Source organism: Nicotiana tabacum, chromosome 5, assembly GCF_000715075.1.
Source record: "Nicotiana tabacum cultivar K326 chromosome 5, ASM71507v2, whole genome shotgun sequence".
Classification (NCBI taxonomy): Eukaryota; Viridiplantae; Streptophyta; class Magnoliopsida; order Solanales; family Solanaceae; genus Nicotiana; species Nicotiana tabacum.
This window is the reverse complement of record NC_134084.1, coordinates 90,588,515-90,613,706: the sequence shown is the minus strand read 5'-3', so window position 1 is coordinate 90,613,706 and position 25,192 is coordinate 90,588,515. Positions and strand designations below refer to the sequence as shown.

The 25,192-nt window shown below is 40.4% G+C and overlaps 1 protein-coding gene and 1 pseudogene across 1 annotated transcript; one reads left to right on the top strand and one right to left on the bottom strand.

Annotated features, from left to right (window-relative positions):
- Positions 1-237: 237 nt before the first annotated feature.
- Positions 238-1,967, top strand: LOC107830103 (UPF0481 protein At3g47200-like). Its single transcript, XM_016657584.2, has one exon. The coding sequence runs from the start codon at positions 279-281 to the stop codon at positions 1,791-1,793; it is 1,515 nt and encodes a 504-aa protein (XP_016513070.1). The 5' UTR covers positions 238-278; the 3' UTR covers positions 1,794-1,967.
- Positions 1,968-2,910: 943 nt separating this feature from the next.
- LOC107830100 (inosine-5'-monophosphate dehydrogenase 2-like) lies at positions 2,911-8,963 on the bottom strand (annotated as a pseudogene).
- Between the last annotated feature and the right edge of the window lie 16,229 nt (positions 8,964-25,192).

Below are 25,192 nucleotides of genomic sequence, written 5' to 3'. Positions count from 1 at the left end.
TCTTTTAACCATTTTGCAACCATTAGTGAAGCACAATCTTCAGATTGAAGGCAATCCAAAAGTGCTATCAGACCCTCCTTGTTTCCATTGGTTCAATCCACCATAGGAAACCGAACATTATTCACCTTCCCAAAAGTAAAAGAAGAGAAATCACCTTGCCTAAAGTAAAAGAAAACTTTTATTCTTTCACTAGTTAGTCTTATAAGTAGAATAAACAAATGTATACAAATTACAATTATCAACATTGAGGTTCTTAATTTGATGAGAAATCAGCAAAAATGGATAAACAATCTACTAAAGAAACAATGATTACTAGAGAAGAAGGTAGGTGCATTGGCAATCATCAAGATGAATGGAACATTACAATTCAAGAGTCAAACTCAGATTCTCATGAAATAAGTGAAAATGAGAGTCAATGGCTAAAGTCCTTAGAGAAGAGCAGAGGGTACCCAACCATTGGCTCATCACAGAAGCCAAAGATATACATGGTCCCCAAAATGCATCGCGAGATTGAATCAAATGTAAGGTGCTATGAGCCCCTTGTGGTTGCTCTCGGTCCATTTCACCATGGAAAATCCAAGCTTCAACCTATGGAGAAGTACAAGGAGATGATGGCAATTGAGTTTGCTGATCAAGAAAGCACCGAACCAAAATCTGCTGGGGTCTTATCACGGCTTTTAACGAATTCAGTGTCCATTGATGAGCTTTACAAAAAGGTGAAGAACATTGTCCCTAATGTCAGGGAGTGTTATGCTCTAGACTTAATCAAAGATTACAGCAATGAGGAGTTTGCACAGATGATGTTCCTGGATGGCTGTTTCATCCTCCAATATATTCTCTGCCTTGTCACCGGCAATTATAAGCAGCTGCAAATGAAGAGCCATGATATAGTTTTCATTCACCGTGATCTTTTTTTACTTGAAAATCAGTTACCTTTTGAAGTCCTGCATGTGTTAATGAGCTGTAGGTTCAAGAAAGATGAAGGAATGAGGATGATTAAAACATTCATCTCGAGTGCACATGCAAAGCCCCCTCGAAATCATGGATTAATTCAAAGTATCAAGGATTTCTTTCTAGATTTCTTTGGCAAGCATGAAGGAGAAGGGGCTTACCTGATCAAAGAAGAAAATCCTGCTCATCTGCTCGAGATATTAAGAACGCAACTCATAGACCCAAATGTTTTCTCAGAAGGCGGATGCTATCTAAGGGGTGAGTGGTGCTCATATCGCTCAGCCATGGAGCTCAAGAAAGCAGGAATATATTTCAGGCGTGGAAAGAGTCGTCGTCTTTCAGACATTGAGTTCAATTCATTTCATTGCTCAGCTCTTTTAACACTTCCACCTATAACCATAGATGATTCAACCAAGTCGGAGCTATTAAACTTGGTTGCATATGAGGCATGCCCTGACACACCAGATGACTTTGGTATTACATCTTATCTTTGCTTCATGGATTCACTAATTGATCATGCTGAAGATGTGAAGGAGCTGAGATCAAAAGGTATACTACTTAACTTTCTTGGAAGTGACCAAGAAGTAGCAGATCTCTTCAATGAAATAGCAACAGATTTGGTGCCTAATCCACATGCCTTTGTTGGTGTGAAAGACAAAATTGAGAATCATTACAATAACAAAGGAAAAATATGGATTGCTGAGTGGAAGAACACTCATTTTAATAACCCATGGACTATTTTTGCATTTATTGCCGCAATTTTTGTCATAGGTTTGGAAGTTACTGGTACAGGTTTATCAGGTATCCAAACCTACTTTGCAGTCCATCCAAAAGGCAGCTAGTAATGATAGTATTAAAAAACAACCAGTTATCTTTTCTTATTTTCTGCAGTAAATCATGTTTTCTGAATTCATCATTTGTTTTACATTACTGCTATGACGATGATCAATCTTTGTACTCCTGTTTATGCAAACAAACTAATGATTTGTTTGTTATTCATATTTTATTTGCGTAAATTTATTACTCTGAAGCACATGAATGGTATTGGATCATGACTTTTGACCTTTGAATGACTATTATACACACACTCAAGAGTCGAGACTGCAATGATTATTAGACAAAATGACAATGTTGTTCCTAATTAATCGAAAATCATTCTTATTCTTATGAAGAGGTTGTCTAAGTGAAACTCAAGTGACTGATACTTTGGAGTGTGTAACTTACTAGGAATTTCAAGAACAAGGAACACTAAATGCCATGCGTGTTCCCATTTCTTACTGTAGAAGCATCATGAGTTTTTTATTCAAACTATAGAACAAAAACAGAATTGCAGATATCAGAACATAGAATACTTGATATCAGAGAAAACTTTATAGAAAGTAAAATGCAAAAGATTTAGGCTACCTATCATTTTCACTGCAAAGCCTAGAAATATATATATTTTTTTTTTGGATAACCGTGGTGTCCACTAATTCCACGGAATACCTGCCACCTCCCACCAACAACAGGTACTAGGTAACTCTATGCACCAAGGCTTGGATAGATGGGAAGAAATCACCTAGTATTTTTTGCCTCCGCTAGGATTTGAACCTGAAAAGCCTAGAAATTTAAAACTAACATTGAAGAATTTGGCTTTGACCACTACAGAAATGGCTGCTCATCCGGATAAAATCACCAGCCGTGTACCCCTTTTGTATGACTTGCCGGTTTCTATAGAAAATTAAATCATCAACGTCAGCCCTTCCACTAAGAATACTAGAGAAGCCTAAACTACAAGGGATTCACTAGGAATACAAGTTAATTGGGGATTCACTATATGCCACCCACATCATCCTGTGACTATTATTTCTCGTACTCCGGTCAATAAAAATTTTACTATTAAAACTAATTATGAAAAGGAAGAAACTTTTCCAAATCCATCTTATGGAGTTATATTATATTGACAGTTAGAAGTTTCATGTAAATCTGATTTGCCATTTTGAAAATTGTATTGGCAAGAGATTGATTTTGCAGCACACTTTTCGACATATAAGGCAATAGTTGCTGATAAATAGAGAGAGAAACTTGGAGCATACATTCCCGAAATTTGACTAGACTGCCAACCACAGCTAAAGGTTTTGTAAAGTGTAAATACAAGAAACTTCTGGATCAAGCGTAACTGCTTACGTTACTCTCCAATAAAGTTAAATCAGAAGTATCTCTTCTCATGACCAACGAGACCATGAACCCCTCCTTCAACTTGTGCGGCTCCTGTTCGGACCTGGAGAACCAGAAAAGAGAGTTAAAGTCAGATCCACACGAACTAACAATCAAAAAAAGTTAGGTCCCCATGAACTATGAGGTAAGACGGTTCTCCTGTTTCATTTCGTTTTTTTCAAATACCCAGGAAAAAAAACACAAACATGCTACAATATAACAACCGTTGAGTAAGAAGATACAACAAATAACAAGAGACAAACCTCTAGCCTCAATTTGCCTGATCTTAAAAGATGATGAGCAGATTGCAAGGAGGAAGCACCTAGATCCTGGAATCCTTGCTTTACAGCTTGCATTGTATAGGGAATGAACTTCAGAATAGAACCTTTATCAGCAACTGAACCAACAACTCCCTGAGCAATCTTTAGTTTAGCAGTATCACCCAAGTATCTTGCATCACTCCCTTTTGTCATTGCTTCCAGGGATCCCATACCTCGATATTTTTTCACACGCAGACCATTCTATCCTTGCCCAAAAATTGACCAATGTTAACAATAGCACAAGGGTATATTTGAGTTGGCTACACTTGCAAATATGAATAGAATCACCAAGGTTCTTTTAGTCCCAAGAGTACAAATATTTGCAATCAAGCAGCTTTGAAGATAACATAACTCTTGTCACAGAAAGCAGTCTTGTCACAGAAAGCAGATATACTATGTGCCAAATAATCAAATATACTATGTATATTTAAAATAATATGCTAACATAAAAAAATTATAAGAGTTAGCACGAAATGTTTATTAGACACTGAAACTTTGCTACTGACCAACTGACATTTCATGCCAACTTTGAAGGACACAGTTAAATTGCCGCCTAAAAATTAAAAAGTTCTATATCCAAAGAGCAACTTTCCATGGACCAAGTCAACTTGCATGAGGGATATAAACTGAAAACAGATAGGAAAGTTTCCAGGAAATACCATGTAAAAATAAGACTCCAGAGTCCAGATACAGCTAAAGAAACCGTAGATTTGGAAGGAACTTTTGCATACACAGCATAAAAGCATTGAGAATCCTGTTGTACCTTATATTCATATGTGCCAGGAGCTTCATTACTACCAGCCAAGAAGCTTCCCATCATGACAGTTGATGCTCCCAGGGATAATGCCTTCACGATATGGCCAGGATTTGAAATCCCACCATCAGCGATGACCGGGATACCATGCTGCTCAGCAATTGATGACACCATGTAAACAGCAGTTGCCTAAACAAAATTGACAGAGAACATAAGTTTCATTTACTTTTACCGAGAAACCTATCAAAATGGTCCTTAATGATATCCGGGATTGCTTTATTTTGGTCCTTAATATATCACGCTTGACAGACATAGTCCTTAATGTATGTAAGAAGATGACACATTTGGTAGAAAACCTAAATCTAACAGATTTCCCAAAAGAGGTTTTACGTTTAATGCTTTTCCCTTTTCTTCCATTTATTCACTGGTTCTTGTGATGTTAGTTATTATTTCCATAGTTTTATTGATGGCACTGATAGAGTGTCTCTTTTCGTCTTTTCTTCTTCTTGAGCCGAAGGTCTATCTGCGTACACACTATCCTCCCCAGACCCCACTTGTGGGACTATACTGGGTAGTTGTTGTTGTCGTTGCTTTTCCCTTTTCCCTGCTCAAAGATCAGAACTTTTCCCTGCACGAGGAAACATTCACTGCTATTCTCTTCAAATTTGCACTAAAAACCTGCACTCAATGCTAAAACTGTATTCTTCAAATTTGCCCAAAAAAAAAAACTGCTCGCTGCACCAGAGTTTTTGACCGAAAAAACTGCAGTGCTCTCACTTCAGTGCACCATATTTTTTGACTAAAAACTGGCGCTTCAAAAATAATTCAGCAGATGTTTTACTTAGAAAGCTGCACTTCCATCACATAACCAAACATAGCAAACAATGCAACAAATTTTAAATTGGAATGACGGGAGCACAATCATCAGAACAAAACGCCAGATGCTCCCAACAATAACAAGTTAATGAAGAGATAGATAGTTCACCTGACCGCGACCCACAGCGCAAACCTCTTGAGTGGTACAGATGGACCCAGATCCCATACCAACCCTCAATCCATCAACACCCTGCTTAATTAAGTTCTCAGCTTGGTAATTAGTGACTACATTTCCACCAATCACATCCAAGTGAGGGTAAGTATGTTTCACATGCTTGATCATATTAATCTGGTACAGCGAATTCCCTTGCGAGCTATCAATCACCACAGCATTAATCCCTTCTTTCAATAAATGCTCCAGCCTCTCTTTATCTGATTCCCTCGTCTCCACCGCTGCCCCCAGTAAAAACTTCCTGTCTTCCCCTAAAGATGGCAAACCCAATTTCGGAAGACCCTTTATTTTCTCCATGTCAGCACTCGTGACTAAATTGACTACTTCCCCGTTTCCCTCCTCCTCGTTTACTAATGCAACAAAGTCCAGCTTTTTAGATGCCATGTAGCCTGACACGTCATTGAAATTATAACTCGAAGGCAGAGTAACGGGAGAAGTGTTCATAAAAGCAGAAATCCTAGCTTCCTTATTGCTCAAGTTCTTCCAATCAGACTTCGACACGTGTCCTAACAGTTGGGATTGTTTGTTCCCTGACTCGGTGACGAAGGGGAGTTAGCGAATTCATCGGCGGAATGGATGAATCCGAGGGAGAAGCGAAGATTAAGTCGGCGGAGAAAGGGATTTTATGAGATTTGGCAGCACGGATGATGGATGCTTGTTGAGAGATAGTGTTGTTGTAGTGAACCATACCTATTCCGCCGAGCGCCGCCATGGCAACGGCCATGGAGGTCTCGGTGACGGTGTCCATAGGAGAAGCGACGCAGGGGATGGAGAGGGAGATGTTGCGGCTGAGCTTAGTGGAGAGGTTGACGCCGTCGACAGGGAAGTCGATGTAGCCAGGGAGAAAGATGATATCATCGTAAGTGTAAGAGTAGCCTTGGTTGAACAATCTCTCAGAATGTTACACTTTATACAACTAATAATTGTATGAGACACAAAATAAAATTTTTCGGAAAGGATACCTCCCAACTAGAGTGATGCTAGTCAAACAGAAAAAAGATTGAGGGGATATTTATCTATTTTGTTCAACCTAATGGTATCCAAATTTTTCGTTTCTTAAAGAATTTTATTCTTTGATTTTCTAAATATATTTCTCCTTCTATATATTGTATTTCCCACTCTAAAGCTGATATGATTTCTGAACTAATACTACGTTTTACTATATAACTCGGTTCTCTATTTATTTTTAGATTTGATTCTTCTATTTGTTTAGCTAATTCTAAAGTTGATATTAATAGAGTCTTTGTTTTTCGTAGTATTTTCTTTAATTCTTCTTTTCTCAATATATTTCTACTTAAAATCCAATAGTTACAAGCTATTTCTTTAGCTAAAGGATGTTGTCTTAACATATATGTTAGCCTAATGAGATATGTTTTATCTTATTTCTGATGGTTCGGATATAATCCTTTTCTTGTTGTATTTCAATATTAGTTCTTTCTATTTCAAGAAGAAGGAATTTTTGAAAATCTTCAATATTTAAAATATCTAGTTCTGATTTTTCGAAGAAACTCTTTTGTGATTCTAATGTTTCTCTATATTCTATGTTATTTCTAATGCTCTCAAGACTAATATATATTAGGTGGTGATGATAACTTATATATTTAGTAAAAATAAGTTGTTTCATAAACCTTTTGGTCCGAAAATCTTCTTGCTCTGATACCAATATAAGAATGGGGGTTAGATAAAATAAAAAGGTCTATAGTTAAAATATAAAATCTTCTTCTTAGATGGTATAGATGATATGATTGATGGTATGATAATATTAACAATATCAGATGCAATTGTTTTCTATATATATCTGAACAGATACTACTATTGTGTTGTAGGTATATAAAATGTACGACCAAATCTACTATCGAATAAAATCCGATTTCTATGTCTAATATACATTCTTCTAAACTTTGGGTAAGACTCCTAGCAAAGCTTTCTGGATGGGTATAATTATTACGATTATTGGACATTAACAATAAAATTATTTTTTGAGATTAAACTCTTATGTTGTGAAAATCCTACTTGGTACTCTCTCTCTCTTATTCTATAGACTTGTATAGTTACAATATTATCCAAATTATGAACTGAGATTACCCCTTTACTATTTTTTTTAATTCACTCTGTTCATCTCTTCTTCCCAATCTTTTAAAGATTTTAACTCTTTTCTTAACTCTTATTTCTTTAACCTCACCCCGACCATGGTTAAACACTTATATCCTTCTTAATTATTTTCGGGTTTTACTTAACCGATTTCTCCTAGGAATTTACAAGTTAATCCATCATAGTTGTTAAGGAATTGGGAAGCTAACCATATACTAAGAGTGATATCTGGTTGTTATCATATGAACATAAAACTATACAGAATAACATAAAACTTTAAAATAAATGGGGGTAATACCCAGTAGAAACATAATTTAGATAAAGATGAGTAACTTACATGCTTATAGGAGAGAGATTTCCCTTTCGGGAAACCCGAAAAAGTCTACTGAGCTTTGGAAATTAAAAATGATCACACATAAGCATAAGGACTTATTTATTTTACAAGCTTAGAGGAGGAACTACTAAAGTATTCATAAGGAAATATTTTACAAAGTGTTTTGGAGGAGGGTTGGTGATGAAAAGGTTGGTTGGATGGGTTTTCTTCAGAGTGTTTTTTTTCTTCTTGTATCTTTTCTTTCTTTTTCTTTCTTCTCCTTTTTATAGCTAAGTTTTGGAACGGATTTGAAAACTGGATTCCAAACTCTTCAGAAATCTATCTTGTATAGCCTTGTAGGGTACTTTATTGGGCCCCATCTTCACATGGCTTGATCGGAGATTCCCTTAGTGCTTGTAACTTTTTCTTCCACTCAAAAATGTATCTTGTCTTTTAGCACAGCTTAGCATTACCTCTTGTCACATCTTCTTTACTTAGTGTCATTTGTCACATTTGTCTTTTAGCACAGCTAGCATTTCTTCCTATCACGTCTTCTTTACTTTATCGTTTTTCACACAACATTATTGCTCTGTCTTCTACACCAGCATTATTGCTCTTCTTTTGTCTTTGGTACTCTTAATTGTTGTTTAACTGAGACCTTGCTTTTATGTGTCTAAATTATGTATAGCTATTGAATCAAAACTCATTCCTGAGTCATCTTCATATGGGTCTTGAGCATCTTGATAATTTAGGTTGTCTTCCTAGTTATCATCTTCTCCTGAACTTTGAGTTCTTTCTGGATTTGGATTTGGACTTGGACTTGGATTAAGACTTGGATTCTTAACCATATGTTTGTCTTGTTCTTCTTTTTCTTGAAAGAAATTTTCTAATGTCTGTTTGATTATATTTTCTATTTTTTCATTTTTTTTTCTTTTTTGAAATTATACCCTTCTTTCTTAATGCTTCTCCCTGTGTTAATATTCTGGGTAGTCTTCGTCTCGATGAACCTTCATCTTCACTTTTTGGCAAAGTGAGAGCCATAAACGGATTTGATATGTCTTTACCGGTTACCGTTTGAACCGGACTAGCTGTATCATTATCCGATACAGTAGATCTTGCTGCATTCATTGGGGAATGCACACCCTTCTCATTCATTTTTGTTTGAGATGGAGAACTCTGTTTTGGACTGTTCATCTCTATGTCTTGCTGAGGAATAACTTGAGTCTGGGTTTGTGTCAATTCAAATCTCAACGCTTGTACCCTGTGTTCTAATACCTTTACCTGCTCCATAAGTTTTGTCTTTTTTTTGTGCCAGGATTTCATTTTTCTGGTTTATTCGTTTAAAGGCTTCTATCATTGATGAACAATGATCACAAAATATTATCTTGTCGTTGTCTTTTTGGATGTTGTATTGGGAGGTTTTTTCTGGGTTTTGTCTAAGTGCTGGGGAGATATAGTAGTTTGGTCCTAGTATTCCTCTTGCATAATCTAATGCTTCAGTAAAATCATTAAAACCTTTAAAAACGGTTTTTCTATATCTTTAATAGAGTCTAGTACTTCTAACCATGTCTGAAAAATACCATTTGTCTTACCATGTATAACCACATAATACTTAAATATTTTATCTTGGTTTTTATCTGTAAAATATTGTCCTAATGCATTAAGAGTCGCTATGAAATATTTAGTGTCTTTCTTATTATATGTTATCCATAAGTTATCAATTAAACATCGCTAAGGTCTGTCTATGACACATTCTGGTAGAACTCTAAACAACGTATTTGATGGTGGAAAAAATATTAAATTATATTTTCCAAAATTTATTCTTTCCAAATTAGTCTGTTCTGCAAAGGGGTGTGGCTTGATATGAAGATTACCTAATACTGTCTGCAAGTATTTGTCTGAGGGTGAGGCTTGAATGCCTTTCCCTTTGTCTTCAGTCTTGGAAACTATTGGTCTTATGTTGTACATGTAAAATACTTTTTTATTAATTGACAGTAATTTTGAGCCTATTTAACTGATCTGCTAAATTATTATCTTTTTTTTAATATGTTCAAAAACCAAATTATATATTGATATAGTATCAATAAAATTTAACCATCTTCTTTTACTACTATTCTTTGTGTTTATCTTCTGATGAAACTTAACTATGGCTTCGCAATCAGTTCTAATTGTTACTTCTTGTTTATTTAATATATATAATTTAAAACTATTTAATCTGTAAATTACAGCTAATATTTCTGCATCTATACTACTCATATTTCCTTTTTATTTATATTTACCACTTTGATAAGCACATATTTTTTCTGTGTTCTTGTCACTATATTTATTTGGTTTCGCTTTTAAAACTGCTCCCCATCATTTAAAACTACCGTCTGTTTTTATTATTAAGTAGTCTGTTTCTAGTGGCATGTTTAAATCAGGAATATTTTTTATTTTTTCTTTAACTTTTTGTACTAATTTAATATCTTTTGTGTTAAAATATTTTTGTCCTGTAGAGCCTGTCTTAGCATATAATGGTCCTGCTATTTTTCCTAAGTCTTTTATAAAATTTCTCGCATAATTTACTATTCCCAAAAACTTTTGTAGCTCTTTGGTATTATCTAATTTTTCTGGCATTTCTAGAGCCTTTTTGGTTATATGGGGTTGTAATTTAATTTTTCCATTGTCACGACCCAATCCCCGAACCCGGTCGTGATGACACCTCTCGTGAAGACAAGGCTAGCCAGACCAAAATGGAACACATCTTTTAAACAGTTAATCATCATAAACTGTAATAACATATAATATAATACTCATAAATTGCAGAATTTAACGATAATACCCGTAAGAACCATCCCGACACAGCCCAAACTGGGGTGTCACAAGTCATGAGCTACTACAGAATCTGCTATAGGTCTACAAAGTACGGAATCCGATACAATAGTCTGAAGAAAACATAAATGATAGAGGATAAGAGAGACAAGGGGCTGCGGACGTCAACAACTACCTCGTAACTTTAAATCACTGCCTAGCCTGGACGGAATCAGCGCTCAGGTGCGGGCTCTGCTATACCTGAATCTGCACACACGGTGCAGGGAGTAATGTGAGTACTCCGACTCAGTGAGTAATAATTATAAATAATGGCTGAAAGTATGAAAACACGTAAAGGCACAAAGCAATTCCATATCAAGCAGTAAAATCACTTAAAGTAGTAAATCAGCGAAGAAATCAAATGATATTCCTTTTAAAACAAGTAAAACCGGTAATTTAACAAGTAAATAACAAGTAGAAATTCGCCCCTCGGGCACAATATCAATCGCTCAGCATAGTATCAGCCCCTCGGGCTCACTCTCAGTACAGTATCAGCCCCTCGGGCTCAGTATCAATCACTCAAAACAATATCAGCCCCTCGGGCTCACTCTCAGAATAGTATCAGCCCTTCGGGCTACCTCACAATCACTCATATCAGCCCCTCGGGCATAGCATCAATCACTCGGAATAATGGGTATCCGCGCTCACTGTGGGTGTGCAGACTCCAGAGGGGCCCCTTACGACCCAAGCGCTATATCAAGCCACCTCGTGGCATCATCACTCAGCATATCCTCACATCACTCAAGCCACCACCGCGTGGCATATAAAGTATCTCAGGCCCTCGGCCTCATATCACTCGGCCTCACATCACTCAAGCCACCTCGTGGCATATAAGGTATCTCAGGCCCTCGGCCTCATATCACTCAGCATATCCTCACATATGGCCCTCAGCCTCACTCAGTCCAAAAAGCATCACAAGCCCCTTGGGAATTAGTAAATAGTAGTTCTCAGCCCAACACATGATGTAGAAATATCATTTAAGTTTCAAATTTGAGTAAAAGTGGCTGAGTTTGTAAAACAATAGATATCAATAGGACTGAGTTCACATAATAAGTCAAGCAGTGAGAAAACAGTGATAAAGATCCCCGAAGGGTTCAAATAATTGGCACGAAGCCCAAATATGGCAATCAGCCCCAAATCATGATGATAACAAATGAATTTCAGTCAAATATGCGGTAAAATCATCAATCGGGACGGACCAAGTCACAATACCTAGTAGTAAAAGACCCCACGCTCATCATCCAACGCGTATCTTACCTCAATATAGCACTACGATGTGCAATTCGGGGTTTCAAACCCTCAGAACATCATTTACAACCATTACTCACCTCGAACTGGCTAATTCTCTAGCTCGCGACACCTTTGCCCCTCGAATTGGCCTCCACACGCATCGAATCTATCCAAAATCAGAACGAATACGTCACAATATGCTAAGGGAACAAAGCCCAAGCGAAAACATTTGAAAAATATCGAAAATCCCGAAATTAGCAAAACTTGAGCCCCGGGACCACATCTCGGAATCGGGTAAAATTTACATTTTCCGAATCCTCATACCCTCACGAGTCTAACCATACCAAAATTATCCAATTCCGATACCATTTGGTCCTTCAGATCATCATTTTACATTTTTGAAAGGTTTCACAATTTTCTTCCCAAATTCCATCTCAAATCACGAATTAAATGATGAATTCAATGATAGATTCATGTATTCTAGCCAAATCTGAGTTAAAATCACTAACCTCGATGAATTTCTTGAAAAACCTTTGAAAAATCGCCAAAATCCGAGCTCTCTAGGTTAAAATATTAAATAAAACCCAAAACCTCGTATTTATAGGTACCTCTCAGGTTTCAGCTACCGCGGGCCGCACCAAAACGACCGCGGTCCGCGCAAGCCAGTGCGGTCCGTGCAAATGCAACCGCAGCCGCACATGCCTTCATCTGCAGTGATAGACTTTAGTATTTTGGCCATAACTTTTTTGAAAACTAGACACGAAGAGCTACAACTTTCATTTTTGAATCACTTCAAAATTCCTTGTAGATCAGAAGATATAAGCTTCCGATGTTGGACCAACGGGAAGGTTCTTCACCGCGGCCGCGCCCACTTTTGTGCGGTCCGCACGACGCCTACTGCGGCCGCGGCCGCTTTTGTGCGGTCCGCACAACACTCAACGCGGGCACACTTATTTTTGTGCGGACCGCGTGAGTGAGTTCCGGGGCCTGTAACCCCTGTAGACCTGCTACAGCTATGATTTTTGCACTAAAACATCCTGGAACCTACCCGGAACTCCCGGAACTTCAAACCAATTGTACCAACACATCCCATGACATCGTTCAAACTTGCTCAAAACTTCGGAACTCTCACAACAACATCAAATCACCAATTTAACATAGGATTCAAGCCTTAGAACTCCAAGAACTCTTAAATTATGCTTTCGATCAAAAGGTCTATCAAATCTCGTCCGAATGGCCTAAAATTTTGCACACACATCCCAAATGACACAATGAAGCTACTGCAACTCTCGGAATTCCATTCCGACCCCTATATATCTCGCCTATTAACCGGAATTTGCCGAAATATCAATTTCGCCAATTCAAGCCTAAATCTTCTCTACAATTCCAAAACCTATTCCGACCGCGCTTCTAAGTCACAAATCACCTCCCGAAGCTAACCGAACCATCGGAACTCACTTCCGAGCCTTCTAACACATAAGTCAACATCCGGTTGACTTTTCCAACTTAAGCCTTCTTAAAAGAGACTAAGTGTCTCATTTCTTACCAAATCCTCTCCGAACTCGAACTAATCAACCCGATCATATAAAACACGGATAACGAAGTGTAAAGAAGCTGAAATGGGGGGGAAACGGAGCGGTACTCATGAGACGACTGGCCGGGTCGTCACATCCTCCCCAACTTAAACAAACGTTTGTCCTCGAACGAGTCAAGAAACATACCTGAAGCCTTAAATAGATGAGGATATCTGCTCCGTATCTCCCGCTCGATCTCCCAAGTAGCCTCCTCCATGGGCCGACCTCTCCACTGCACTTTCACTGAAGTTATATCCTTTACCTCAACTTCTGAACCTGGTGACCCAAAATAGCTACTTGCTCCACGTTAAAGGTCAAATCATCATCCAACTGAACCGTGCTGAAGTCCAAAACATGAGACGGATCCCCAATATACTTCCGGAGCATAGAAACATGAAATACTGGATGCACACTTGACAGGCTGGGTGGTAAAGCAAGCTCATATGCCACCTCCCCAATCCTCCGAAGCACCTCAAAAGGCCCAATGAACTGAGGACTCAACTTGCCTTTCTTCCCAAACCTCATAACACCCTTCATAGGCGAAACCTTCAGCAAGACCTTCTCACCGACCATGTAGGACACATCTCAAACCTTCCAGTCTGCATAACTCTTCTGACGTGACTGCGTTTTACAAAGCCTCTCCTGAATCACCTTCACCTTCTCTAAGGCATCCTGAACCAAATCTGTCCCCAATAGTCTAGCCTCTCCAGGCTCGAACCAACCAACCGGAGATCTACACCGCCTCCCATACAAAGCCTCATATGGAGCGATCTGAATACTCGACTGGTAGCTATTATTGTAAGTAAACTCTGCAAGTGGTAGAAACTCATCCCATGAACCTCCAAAGTCAATAACACAAGCACACAACATGTCCTCCAATATCTAAATCGTACGCTCAGACTGTCCATCCGTCTGAGTATGAAAAGCTGTGCTCAACTCCACCTGAGTACCCAACTCTTGCTGAATATATTTCCATAACTAGGAAGTAAACTGAGTACCTCTATCTGAGATGATGGAGACCGGAACACCATGCAACCGAACAATCTCCCGGATATAAATCCCTGCCAACCGCTCTGAAGAATAGGTAGTACACACAGGGATGAAGTGCGCAGACTTGGTCAGCCGATCCACAATCACCCAAATAGCATCGAACTTCTTCAAAGTCCGAGGAAGACCACTCACAAAATCCATGGTGACCCTCTCCCACTTCCTCTCGGTAATAACCATCTGCTGAAGCAAGCCACCCGGTCTCTGATGCTCATATTTCACCTGCTGACAATTGAGACACCGAGCTACAAATCCCACGATATCTTTCTTCATTCTTCTCCATCAATAGTGCTGCCTCAAATATTGATACATCTTCGCGGCACCCGGATGAATGGAATACCGCGAGCTATGGGCCTCCTCCAGAATCAACTCTCTAAGCCCATCCACATTGGGCACACAAATCCGGCCCTGCATCCTCAACACACCATCATCACCGATGGTCACATCTCTGGCATCATCATGCTGGACTTTGTCCTTAAGGACAAGCAAATGCGGATCATCATACTGGCGCTCTCTGATACGATCATATAAGGAAGACCGAGAAACCACACATGCCAACACCCGACTGGGCTCCGAAATATCCAATCTCACGAACCGATTGGCCAAGGCCTGAACATCAACTGCAAGGGGTCTCTCCCTAACTGGAATATATTCCAAACTCCCTATACTCACTGCCTTTCGGCTCAATGCATCGGCCACCACGTTGGCCTTTCCCGGATGGTACAGAATAGTGATATCATAATCCTTAAGCAACTCCAACCATCTCTGCTGCCTCAAATTAAGATCTTTTTGCTTGAACAAATGCTGAAGACTGCGATGATCAGTGAACACCTCATAAGATATGCCATACAAGTAATGCCTCCAAATCTTCAATGCATGAACTATGGCAGCCAACTCCAAATCATGAATGGGGTAGTTCTTTTTATGGGGCTTCAAGTGACGAGAAGCATAAGCAATAACTCTACCCTCCTGCATCAAGACACAACTAATCCAACCTCTCGAAGCATCACAATACACAGTATATGAACCTGAAGCTGATGGCAAAACCAACACTAGAGCTGTGGTCTAGGCTGTCTTGAGCTTTTGAAAGCTCTCCTCACACTCGTTCGACCAAACAAATGGAGCACCCTTCTGAGTCAACTTGGTCAAGGGCGATGCAATGGATGAAAATCCTTGAACAAACCGGCGATAATAGCCTGGCAACCCGAGAAAGCTACGAATCTCTGTGGCTGAGGACGACCTAGGCCAACTTTGAACCGCCTTTATCTTCTTTGGGTCAACTTGAATACCCTCGCTAAACACCACGTGTCCCAAGAAAGCCACTGTACTGAGCCAAAACTCACACTTGAAGAACTTTACATAAAGCTTCTCCTCCCTCAATCTCTGCAACACAACTCTCAAATGCTTCGCGTGCTCCTCCTGGCTACGCGAGTACACCAGGATATCATCAATGAATACTATAATGAACGAATCAAGATAAGGCAGGAACACGCTGTTCATCAAATGCATGAATCTGTTGGGGCATTGGTTAGCCCGAAAGACATCAAGAAACTCATAATGACCATATCTGGTCCTGAAAGCAGTCTTAAGAATATCTGAATCCCTGATCTTCAGCTGGTGATATCCCGAACGGAGATCAATCTTGGAGAACACTCTCGCTCCTTGAAGTTGATCAAATAAATCATCAATGCGAGGCAAAGGATACTTGTTCTTAATTGTTACTTTGTTCAATTGCCTATAATCGATGCACATTCTCATTGTGCCATCCTTCTTCTTCACAAATAGAACGGGCGCACCCCAAGGTGACACACTAGGACGAATGAAACCCTTATCTAGGAGTTCCTGAAGCTGTTCTTTCAATTCCTTTAACTCTGCTGGTGCCATACGATACGACGGAATAGAAATGGGCCGAGTTCCCGGCACTAGGTCAATACCAAAATCAATATCCCTATCCGGTGGTATGCCTGGCAGGTCTGCAGGAAAAACATCGGGAAAATCCCTTACAACTGGAACAGAATCAATACTAGGAGTCTTAGATCCAACATCCCTCACAAACGCTAGATATGAAAGGCAACCCTTCCCAACTATACGTTGGGCCTTCAAGAAGGATATCACTCTACTAGGAACATAATCAGGCACACCACGCCACTCGATCTGCGGTACACCCGGCATAGCCAAAGTGACTGTCTTAGCATGACAGTCTAGAATAGCACGACACGGAGATAGCCAATCCATGCCCAAAATGACATCAAAATCCACCATGCTCAATAGCAATAGATCTACTCAGGTCTCCAGACCCCCAATAGTCACCACACATGACTGGTACACACGATCTACAATAACAGTATCGCTCACCGGGGTAGATACATGAATAGGTAAAGCAAGAAACTCCTGGGGCGTACCCAAATAACGAGCAAAGTATGATGACACATAAGAAAAGGTGGAACCAGGATCAAATAATACAAAGGCATCTCTGTGGCAGACTGAAACAATACCTGTAATGACAGCATCCGAAACAATAGCGTCGGGTCTGCCTGGGAGTGCATAGAAACGAGCCTGACCGCCCCCTAATTGACTTCCCCCTCTAGGGCGACCCCTGGCTGCCTGACCTCTACCCCTAGCTAGCTGGGCAGGTGGTGAAGTAACTGGAGCAGAAGTCGAGGGCTGACCCCTCTGCTGGGACGAACTAGCAACACGACAAGGACACTGCCTCCTCACATGTCCAAACTCTCCACACTCAAAACAACTCCCAGGTGCTGGAGAAGGGGACTGAAGGGAACCCCTCGCACCGGAGTGACCAGCTGATGCACTCGGCATAGAAGAACCCTGAGCTGACGGGGCACGAGATGAACTCTGGGCTGGAAGGGCACTGAGTGATGACTGGCCCCGTTGAGATATATGATGACCATGACCCGAAGATGCCCCGCGATACTCTGGGCGGGCTGACTGAGCATGCCTGAAAGAACGGCCTCTACCATGCTAAAACTGGCCCCTCAAAGAAGCACCACTATAACTGCCAGATGCTCGAGGCTTCTTAGCCTCCCTCTCCTCTCGATCCTGATGGCGAACTGTCTCAATCTCGCGAGAGATTTCTACCACCTCCTCGAACGTAGCACCCAACACCCTCTCTTGGGTCATAAGGATACGGAGGTGATAGTTAAGGCCATCAACAAATCTCCTGATCCTCTCACGATCTGTCAGAACCATCCAAATGGCATGACGAGCCAACTTAGAAAACCTCGACTCATACTGTGACACAGTAATATCCCCATGTCGCAACCACTCAAACTGTCTACGCAGCTTCTCTCTGCGGGACTGCGGCACATACTTCTCAAAGAAGAGAGTGGAGAACTGCTGCCAAGTAAGTGGCGCTGCTCCAACCGGCCTACGCCTCCCATACGCCTCCCACCAAGTGAAGGTAGCCCTAGTAAACTGAAAGGTGGTAAATGCCACACCACTAGTCTCAAGAATCCCTGATGTATGGAGAATTCGCTGACACTTATCAAGAAAACCCTGGGCATCCTCGCCCTCAGCACTACTGAATGACGGAGGCTGGAGTCTACCAAACCTCTCAAGACAACACTGCTCATCATCCGGCATAACTGGCACAACAAACTCCTGAGCTGGTACAACCGGCTGAGCTAGAGGTGCCCCCGGTGTCTGTAGTCCCTGCACTACCTGCTCAGGTGTGCGAGCAGCGGGGGTCTGATTGCCTCCCCTGGCTTGTGAAGTAGCTGCTGTTGTAGTGGCTGAAACTGCCTGAGCTAGGCCAGTGCAAACTAATAAGATCTGTGCCAAGGCCTCCTGAAGACCAGGAACAATGATAGGCACAGCTGGTGCCTAAACTGGTGCTGCTGGAGCATCCATAGCTGGAGCCTGATCCGGAGCCAGGGCAGCTGGTGGATCAACAGGTGCTGCCCTCGCTGCTCTGCCTCTGCCACGTCCACGACCGCGTCCACGGCCTCTGGTGGCCTCAGTGGGTCGTCCACCTCGTCCGGTAGCGCGAGTCTTCGCCATCTGTGAGAGAATCTAATAACATAAGTTTAGCATTCAGATCAACAAGTTTGCACGACAAGAGTTTCAAGAATATGAAGTTTTTCCTAAAGGTTCTGCAGCCTCTCGAGGATAAATACAGACGTCTCCGTACTGATCCGCGAGACTCTACTAAACCTGCTCATGACTCGTGAGACCTATGTAACCTAGGCTTTGATACCAACTTGTCACGACCCAACCCCCGAACCTGGTCGTGATGGCGCCTCTCGTGAAGACAAGGCCTGCCAGACCAAAACGGAACACCTCTTTTAAACAGTTAATCATCATAAACAGTAATAACATATAATATAATACTCATAAATTGCAGAATTTAATGATAATAACCGCAAGAACCATCCCGACACAGCCCAAACCGGGGTGTCACAAGTCATAATCTACTACAGAATCTGCTATAGGTCAACAAAGTACGGAATCCGATACAACAATCTGAAGAAAACATAAATGATAGAGGATAAGAGAGACAAGGGGCTGCGGACGTCAACAACTACCTCGTAACTCCAAATCACTGCCTAGCTTGGACGGAATCAGCGCTCAGGTGCGGACTCTGCTATACCTGAATCTGCACACACGGTGCAGGGAGTAATGTGAGTACTCCGACTCAATGAGTAATAATTATAAATAATGGCTGAAAGTATGAAAACACGTAAAGGCACAAAACAATTCCATATCAAGCAGTAAAAATCACTTAAAGCAGTAAATAAGCGAAGAAATCAAATGATATTCCTTTTAAAACAAGTAAAACCGGTAATTTAACAGGTAAATAACAAGTAGAAATCTGCCTCTCGGGCATAGTATCAATCGCTCAGCATAGTATCAGCCCCTCCGGCTCACTCTAAGTACAGTATCAGCCCCTCAGGCTTAGTATCAATCACTCAAAACAGTATCAGCCCCTCGGGCTTACTCTCAGAATAGTATCAGCCCCTCGGGCTACCTCACAATCACTCATATCTGCCCCTCGGACATAGCATCAATCACTCAGAATAATGGGTACCCGCACTCACTGTGGGTGTGCAGACTCCGGAGGGGCCCCTTACGGCCCAAACACTATATCAAGCCACCTCGTGGCATCATCACTCATCATATCCTCACATCACTCAAGCCACCACCGCGTGGCATATAAATTATCTCAGGCCCTCGGCCTCATATCACTCGGCCTCACATCCCTCAAGTCACCTCGTGGCATATAAGGTATCTCAGGCCCTCGGCCTCATATCACTCAGCATATCCTCACATATGGCCCTCAGCCTCACTCAGTCCAAAAATCATCACAAGCCCCTTGGGCATTAGTAAAACAGTAGTTCTCAACCCAAAACATGATGTAGAAATATCATTTAAGTTTCAAATCTGAGTAAAAGTGGCTGAGTTTGTAAAACAGTAGATATCAATAGGACTGAGTTCACATAATAAGTCAAGCAGTGAGGAAACAGTGATAAAGATCCCCGAAGGGTTCAAATAAATGGCACGAAGCCCAAATATGGCAATCAGCCCCAAATCATGATGATAACAAGTGAATTTCAGTCAAATATGCGGTAAAATCATCAATCGGGACGGGCCAAGTCACAATCCCCAGTAGTAAAAGACCCCAAGCTCATTATCCAACGCGTATCTTGCCTCAATATAGCACTACGATGTGCAATCCGGGATTTCAAACCCTCAGGACATCATTTACAACCATTACTCACCTCGAACTGGCTAATTCTCTAGCTCGCGACACCTTTGCCCCTCGAATTGGCCTCCACGCGCTTCGAATCTATCCAAAATCAGAACGAATATGTCACAATATGCAAAGGGAACAAAGCCCAAGCAAAAACATTCGAAAAATATCGAAAATCCCGAAATTAGCAAAACCTGAGCCCCGGGCCCACATCTTGGAATCGGGTAAAATTTACATTTTCCGAATCCTCATACCCTCACGAGTCTAACCATACCAAAATTATCCAATTCCGATACAATTTGGTCCTTCAAATCATCATTTTACATTTTTGAAAGGTTTCACAATTTTCTTTCCAAATTCCATCTTAAATCACGAATTAAAATCACTTACCTCGATGAATTTCTTGAAAAACCTTCAAAAAATAGCCAAAATCCGAGCTCTCTAGGTCAAAATATTAAATAAAATCCCAAACCTTGTATTTATAGGTACCCCTCAGGTTTCAGCTACCGCGGGCCGCACCAAAACGACCACGGTCCGCGCAAACGCAACCGCGGCCGCACATGTTTTCATCTGCAGTGACAGACTTTAGTATTTTGGCCATAACATTTGCTACAGATGTCTAAATGGCGATATCTTTACCTTTCTGGAAACGAGACACGATGGGATACAACTTTCATTTTTGGAATCACCTCAAATTTCCTTGTAGATCAAAAGATATAAGCTTCCGAAGTTGGACCAGCGGGAAGGTTCTTCACCGCGGCCGCGCCCACTTTTGTGGGGTCCGCGCAACGCCTACCGCGGCTGCGCCCATTTTGTGCGGTCCGCACAGCACTCAACGCGGGCGCACTTATTTTTGTGCGGACCCCATGAGTGAGTTCCGGGGCCTGCAACCCCTGTAGACCTGCTACAACTATGATTTTTACACTAAAACATCCTTGAACCTACCCGGAACTCCCGGAACTTCAAACCAATTGTACCAACACATCCCATGACATCGTTCAAACTTGCTCAAAACTTCGGAACGCTCACAACAACATCAAATCACCAATTTAACATAGGATTTAAGCCTAAGATCTCTAAGAACTCTTAAATTATGCTTTCGATCAAAAGGTCTATCAAATTTCGTTCGAATGGCCTAAAATTTTGCACACACATCCCAAATGACACAATGAAGCTACTGCAACTCTTGAAATTACATTCTGACCCCTATATCAAAATCTCACCTATCAACCGGAATTTGCCGAAATATCAATTTCGCCAATTCAAGCCTAAATCTTCTCTACAACTCCAAAACCCATTCCGATCGCGCTCCTAAGTCACAAATCACCTCCCGAAGCTAACCGAACCATCAGAACTCACTTTCGAGCCTTCTAACACATAAGTCAACATCCGGTTGACTTTTCCAACTTAAGCCTTCTTAAAAGAGACAAAGTGTCTCATTTCTTACCAAATCCTCTCCGAACTCGAACTAATCAACCCGATCACATAAAACACGGATAATGAAGCGTAAAGAAGCTGAAATGGGGGGAAATGGAGCGGTACTCATGAGATGACTGGCCGAGTCGTCACACCCATCCCCTAAAATTACTCCTAGAAAATTTATATAATTTTTACATAGTTCCATTTTCTTTTTACTAATTATTATTCCATTATCTACAAATAATCTAAATACTGTCTGTAGATGTCCTAAATGTTCCTTAATATCTTTACTAAATACTAATATATCATCCACATAAACTAAAATAAATCTCTTATATTCTCCAAATATACTATCCATTTTTCGTTGAAAATTGGTGGAGCTGTCTTTAGTCTGAACGACATTATCATTCGAAATGTCCTTCTGGACAAGTAAATGCAGTCCACTCATTGCTTTCTTCATGCATTTTAACTTGCCAATATCCTGATTTACAGTCAAACTTGCTGAATATCCTTTTTCCTTGTATTCTATTTATTAGTTCTGTTTTATCAGGTAACTTATATCCATCTATTTTAGTGTTGTCATTCAGTCTTTTTTAGTTTATTACCATTCTTGCTTTTTCTCTTACTATATCACTATGGTTTCTAACCATAAAGGCTGCTGACCTGTGTTTAGAAGTGGATCTTCTTATTACTCCTAAATTCATAAGTTCTTTAATTTGAATTGTGAAGTCTTCTAGATCTTGATTTGTAGCTTCTATTGAGGCTGTTTTAATTATATATTCTGGATTAATTATATCTAGCTTACACATAACTTTATTGTTTTTCCAATGTTTTAAAGGGTTTTCTCCGATTATTTCTATTTCATCTAATATTTTTATTATATTATCTAGATCCTTTTCGTTCTTTATTATTCCTATTTTTTGTAATCCTGTTTTAAAATTGTATAATTCTGTTTCGATATCTATTAAAGTATAGTCTTTTTCTAATATATCTCTATCTTCATTTTCTTCTAGTATTAAAGTTTTAGGTTTATGTTCTTCTTTAATCTTACAACATGTATTTTTATCTTTACACTCTTTACAACATTCTTCTTGATTTTCTTGCAGGTTTTTCTGGCTTGTGTTCAGTCGTGTCCTTATCCTGGTTGCAGTTTCTATTGTTTGTACGGGCGTTTGTGTAATATTTTTAAAGAATATTACTCCATCTCTACTTGTCAAGACCCCAAACAGGACCGGGTCGTGATGGCGCCGCTCATGAATACAAGGCCAGCCGACACAATTCCCAAATTAACCATTTTCCATTTAAAAGTGGTTTTTATACCATTTATAAACCATTAATCTCATAATGAACATTTAAAAGAACAATGCGGAATAATTACACAAGCCCGACATCGGGGTGTCACTAGTCATGAGCATCTACCAAGGTCTGAATACAACAAAATAGTCAAGTGTACTAAGTACAGAAATGGAAATGAGATGAAGAAACAGTGCTGCGAACGTCGTGCAAACACCTTGCTAACTCTGATGACTCCGTGTCTGAGCAATCAATACCCGCTACCGGGTTCTGAAATACCCGAATCTGCACACGAGGTGCAGGGAGTAATGTGAGTACTCCAGCCCAGTAAGTAATAAGATTAAAAAAAGATAGAGCAGTAGGAAACAATGAATTCACATTCATGATAACTCAATAAGCACACAGGCTGCTAATTCAGAATACGAGTCAATCGTCTTATTAAAATCCAGCATTTTGGTAAAATTCATTTGAAAATGCTTTCCAATAGTTTCAGTAGGGGTTCAATACCATTTGTAATAAAAGAGATGAAAAATCATAATCGGCCCCCCGGGCAAAACATACTTCGTAAATAGCCCTTCGGGCAAAACAGGAATCATAAACACCTCATAACATGAAAATCTCACTGAAAATAACAAAGCCAAATCAGTGATTAAATTTTGAACATCTCATAAAGCCCAGCTTAAATGAAAGTTGTTTTAAAACATTTGTTCAACACTTTCGACAGAGGCTCAATATAAAGATGAGTGAAAACAGTTAATAAATCAACATATTCGATAGAAACTCATTTTAAAGAGGAGTGAAAATCAATAAGTTCATAAACAGGCCCCTCAGGCAAAACATCACTCATGTGCATGTATATATCTATCGCCCCTTGGGCAAGCCTCTCAATCACTCGTGACTCAACTCTTATCAATCAGCTCACACTTAATAGGTACCATATAGTAACCGCTGCGGCGCGCAGCCTGATCCATATCGCTGCGGCGTGCCGCCCGATCCATATATCTCGTCAATGGCACTCACTGGGGGTGTGCAGACTCCGGAGGGGCTCCTACAACCCAAGCGCTATATCGCTGCAGCGTGCAGCCCGATCCAACATATCGCTGCGGCGTGCAACTCGATCCATATAAGTATCGTTGCGGCGTGTAGCCCGATCCATACACACACACACACACACACACACACTATATATATATATATATATATATATATATATATATATATATATATATATATATATATATATTGCCGCGGCGTGTAGCCCGATCCATAACTATATAATCCTCACAACCAGGCTCTCGGCCTGTCTCAGTCATTAACCTCACAATCAGACTCTCGGTCTATCTCAGTCATCAACCTCACGATCACTCGGACCATTAGTAAAACAGGGAACTCGACCCAAACAATTTTCATATTTTTAAGAAATAAAGTGATAAACTAGATTTAAACAATAAATAGTTAAAACACGATTGAGGATATGCTTTCAAAACAAATAGAGTGACGAAAAATAGTGGAAGTGCCCTTAAGGGTCTCAGCAGGTCGGCACAAGGCCCCAAACATGGCATACAACCCAAAATATAATAACATCAAACAATTAACTATCAATTGCGCATTAAAATAATCGTTCGGAATGGACTAAGTCACAATCCCCAGTGATGCTCTACCCCACGCTCGTCATCTTGCGTGTAAGTCACCTCAACATAGCACAACGATGTGTAATCCGGGGTTTTAAACCCTCAGAACAGCATTTACAATCATTACTTACCTCGAACTGGCTAAATCTCTAGCTTGCGATGCCCTTGCCCCTCAAATCGGCCTCCACGTGCGTCGAATCTATCCAAAATTAGAATAAATACGTCACAATATGCCAAGGGAACAAAGCCCAAGCGAAAACAAATCGAAAAATGCCAAAAATCCCGAAATTAGCAAAACCCGAGCCCTGGGCCCACTTCACGAAACTCAGAAATTTTCACATCAATAGATTCCTTATCTTCCCACGAGTTCATGCATACCAAAAGTTCTCAAATCCGACCCCAAATGGTCTTCCAAATCCCCAATTAAAATTACCAAAATTTCAAGCCCTAGTTCTTCCATTTTTGGCTTAAGTTCCATAAATTTCTAGGTTGATTTCACAATAGAATCAAGTTTTAGGTTCAAAGAATCTTACCTCCAATCGGTTCTCCTTGAATCCCTCTTTAATTTCCTTCAAAAATCTCTCAAAATGATCAACAATGGGGGAAATGAGCCCCAAATTCGCGGATGAAATGACTTAAAACATTCTGCCCAGCTCTGCCCGTTTCTTCATCGTGATCGCGAAGAGCAAATATTCAAGACCTCAAAAATACACTACGCGAACACGACCAACACCCTGCGAACGCGATGACCAGATGAAATAACCTTAC

Bases quoted from the DNA above. Each gene is read 5' to 3' on its own strand.
- LOC107830103 (XM_016657584.2), top strand. From the start codon at position 279: ATGGATAAACAATCTACTAAAGAAACAATGATTACTAGAGAAGAAGGT.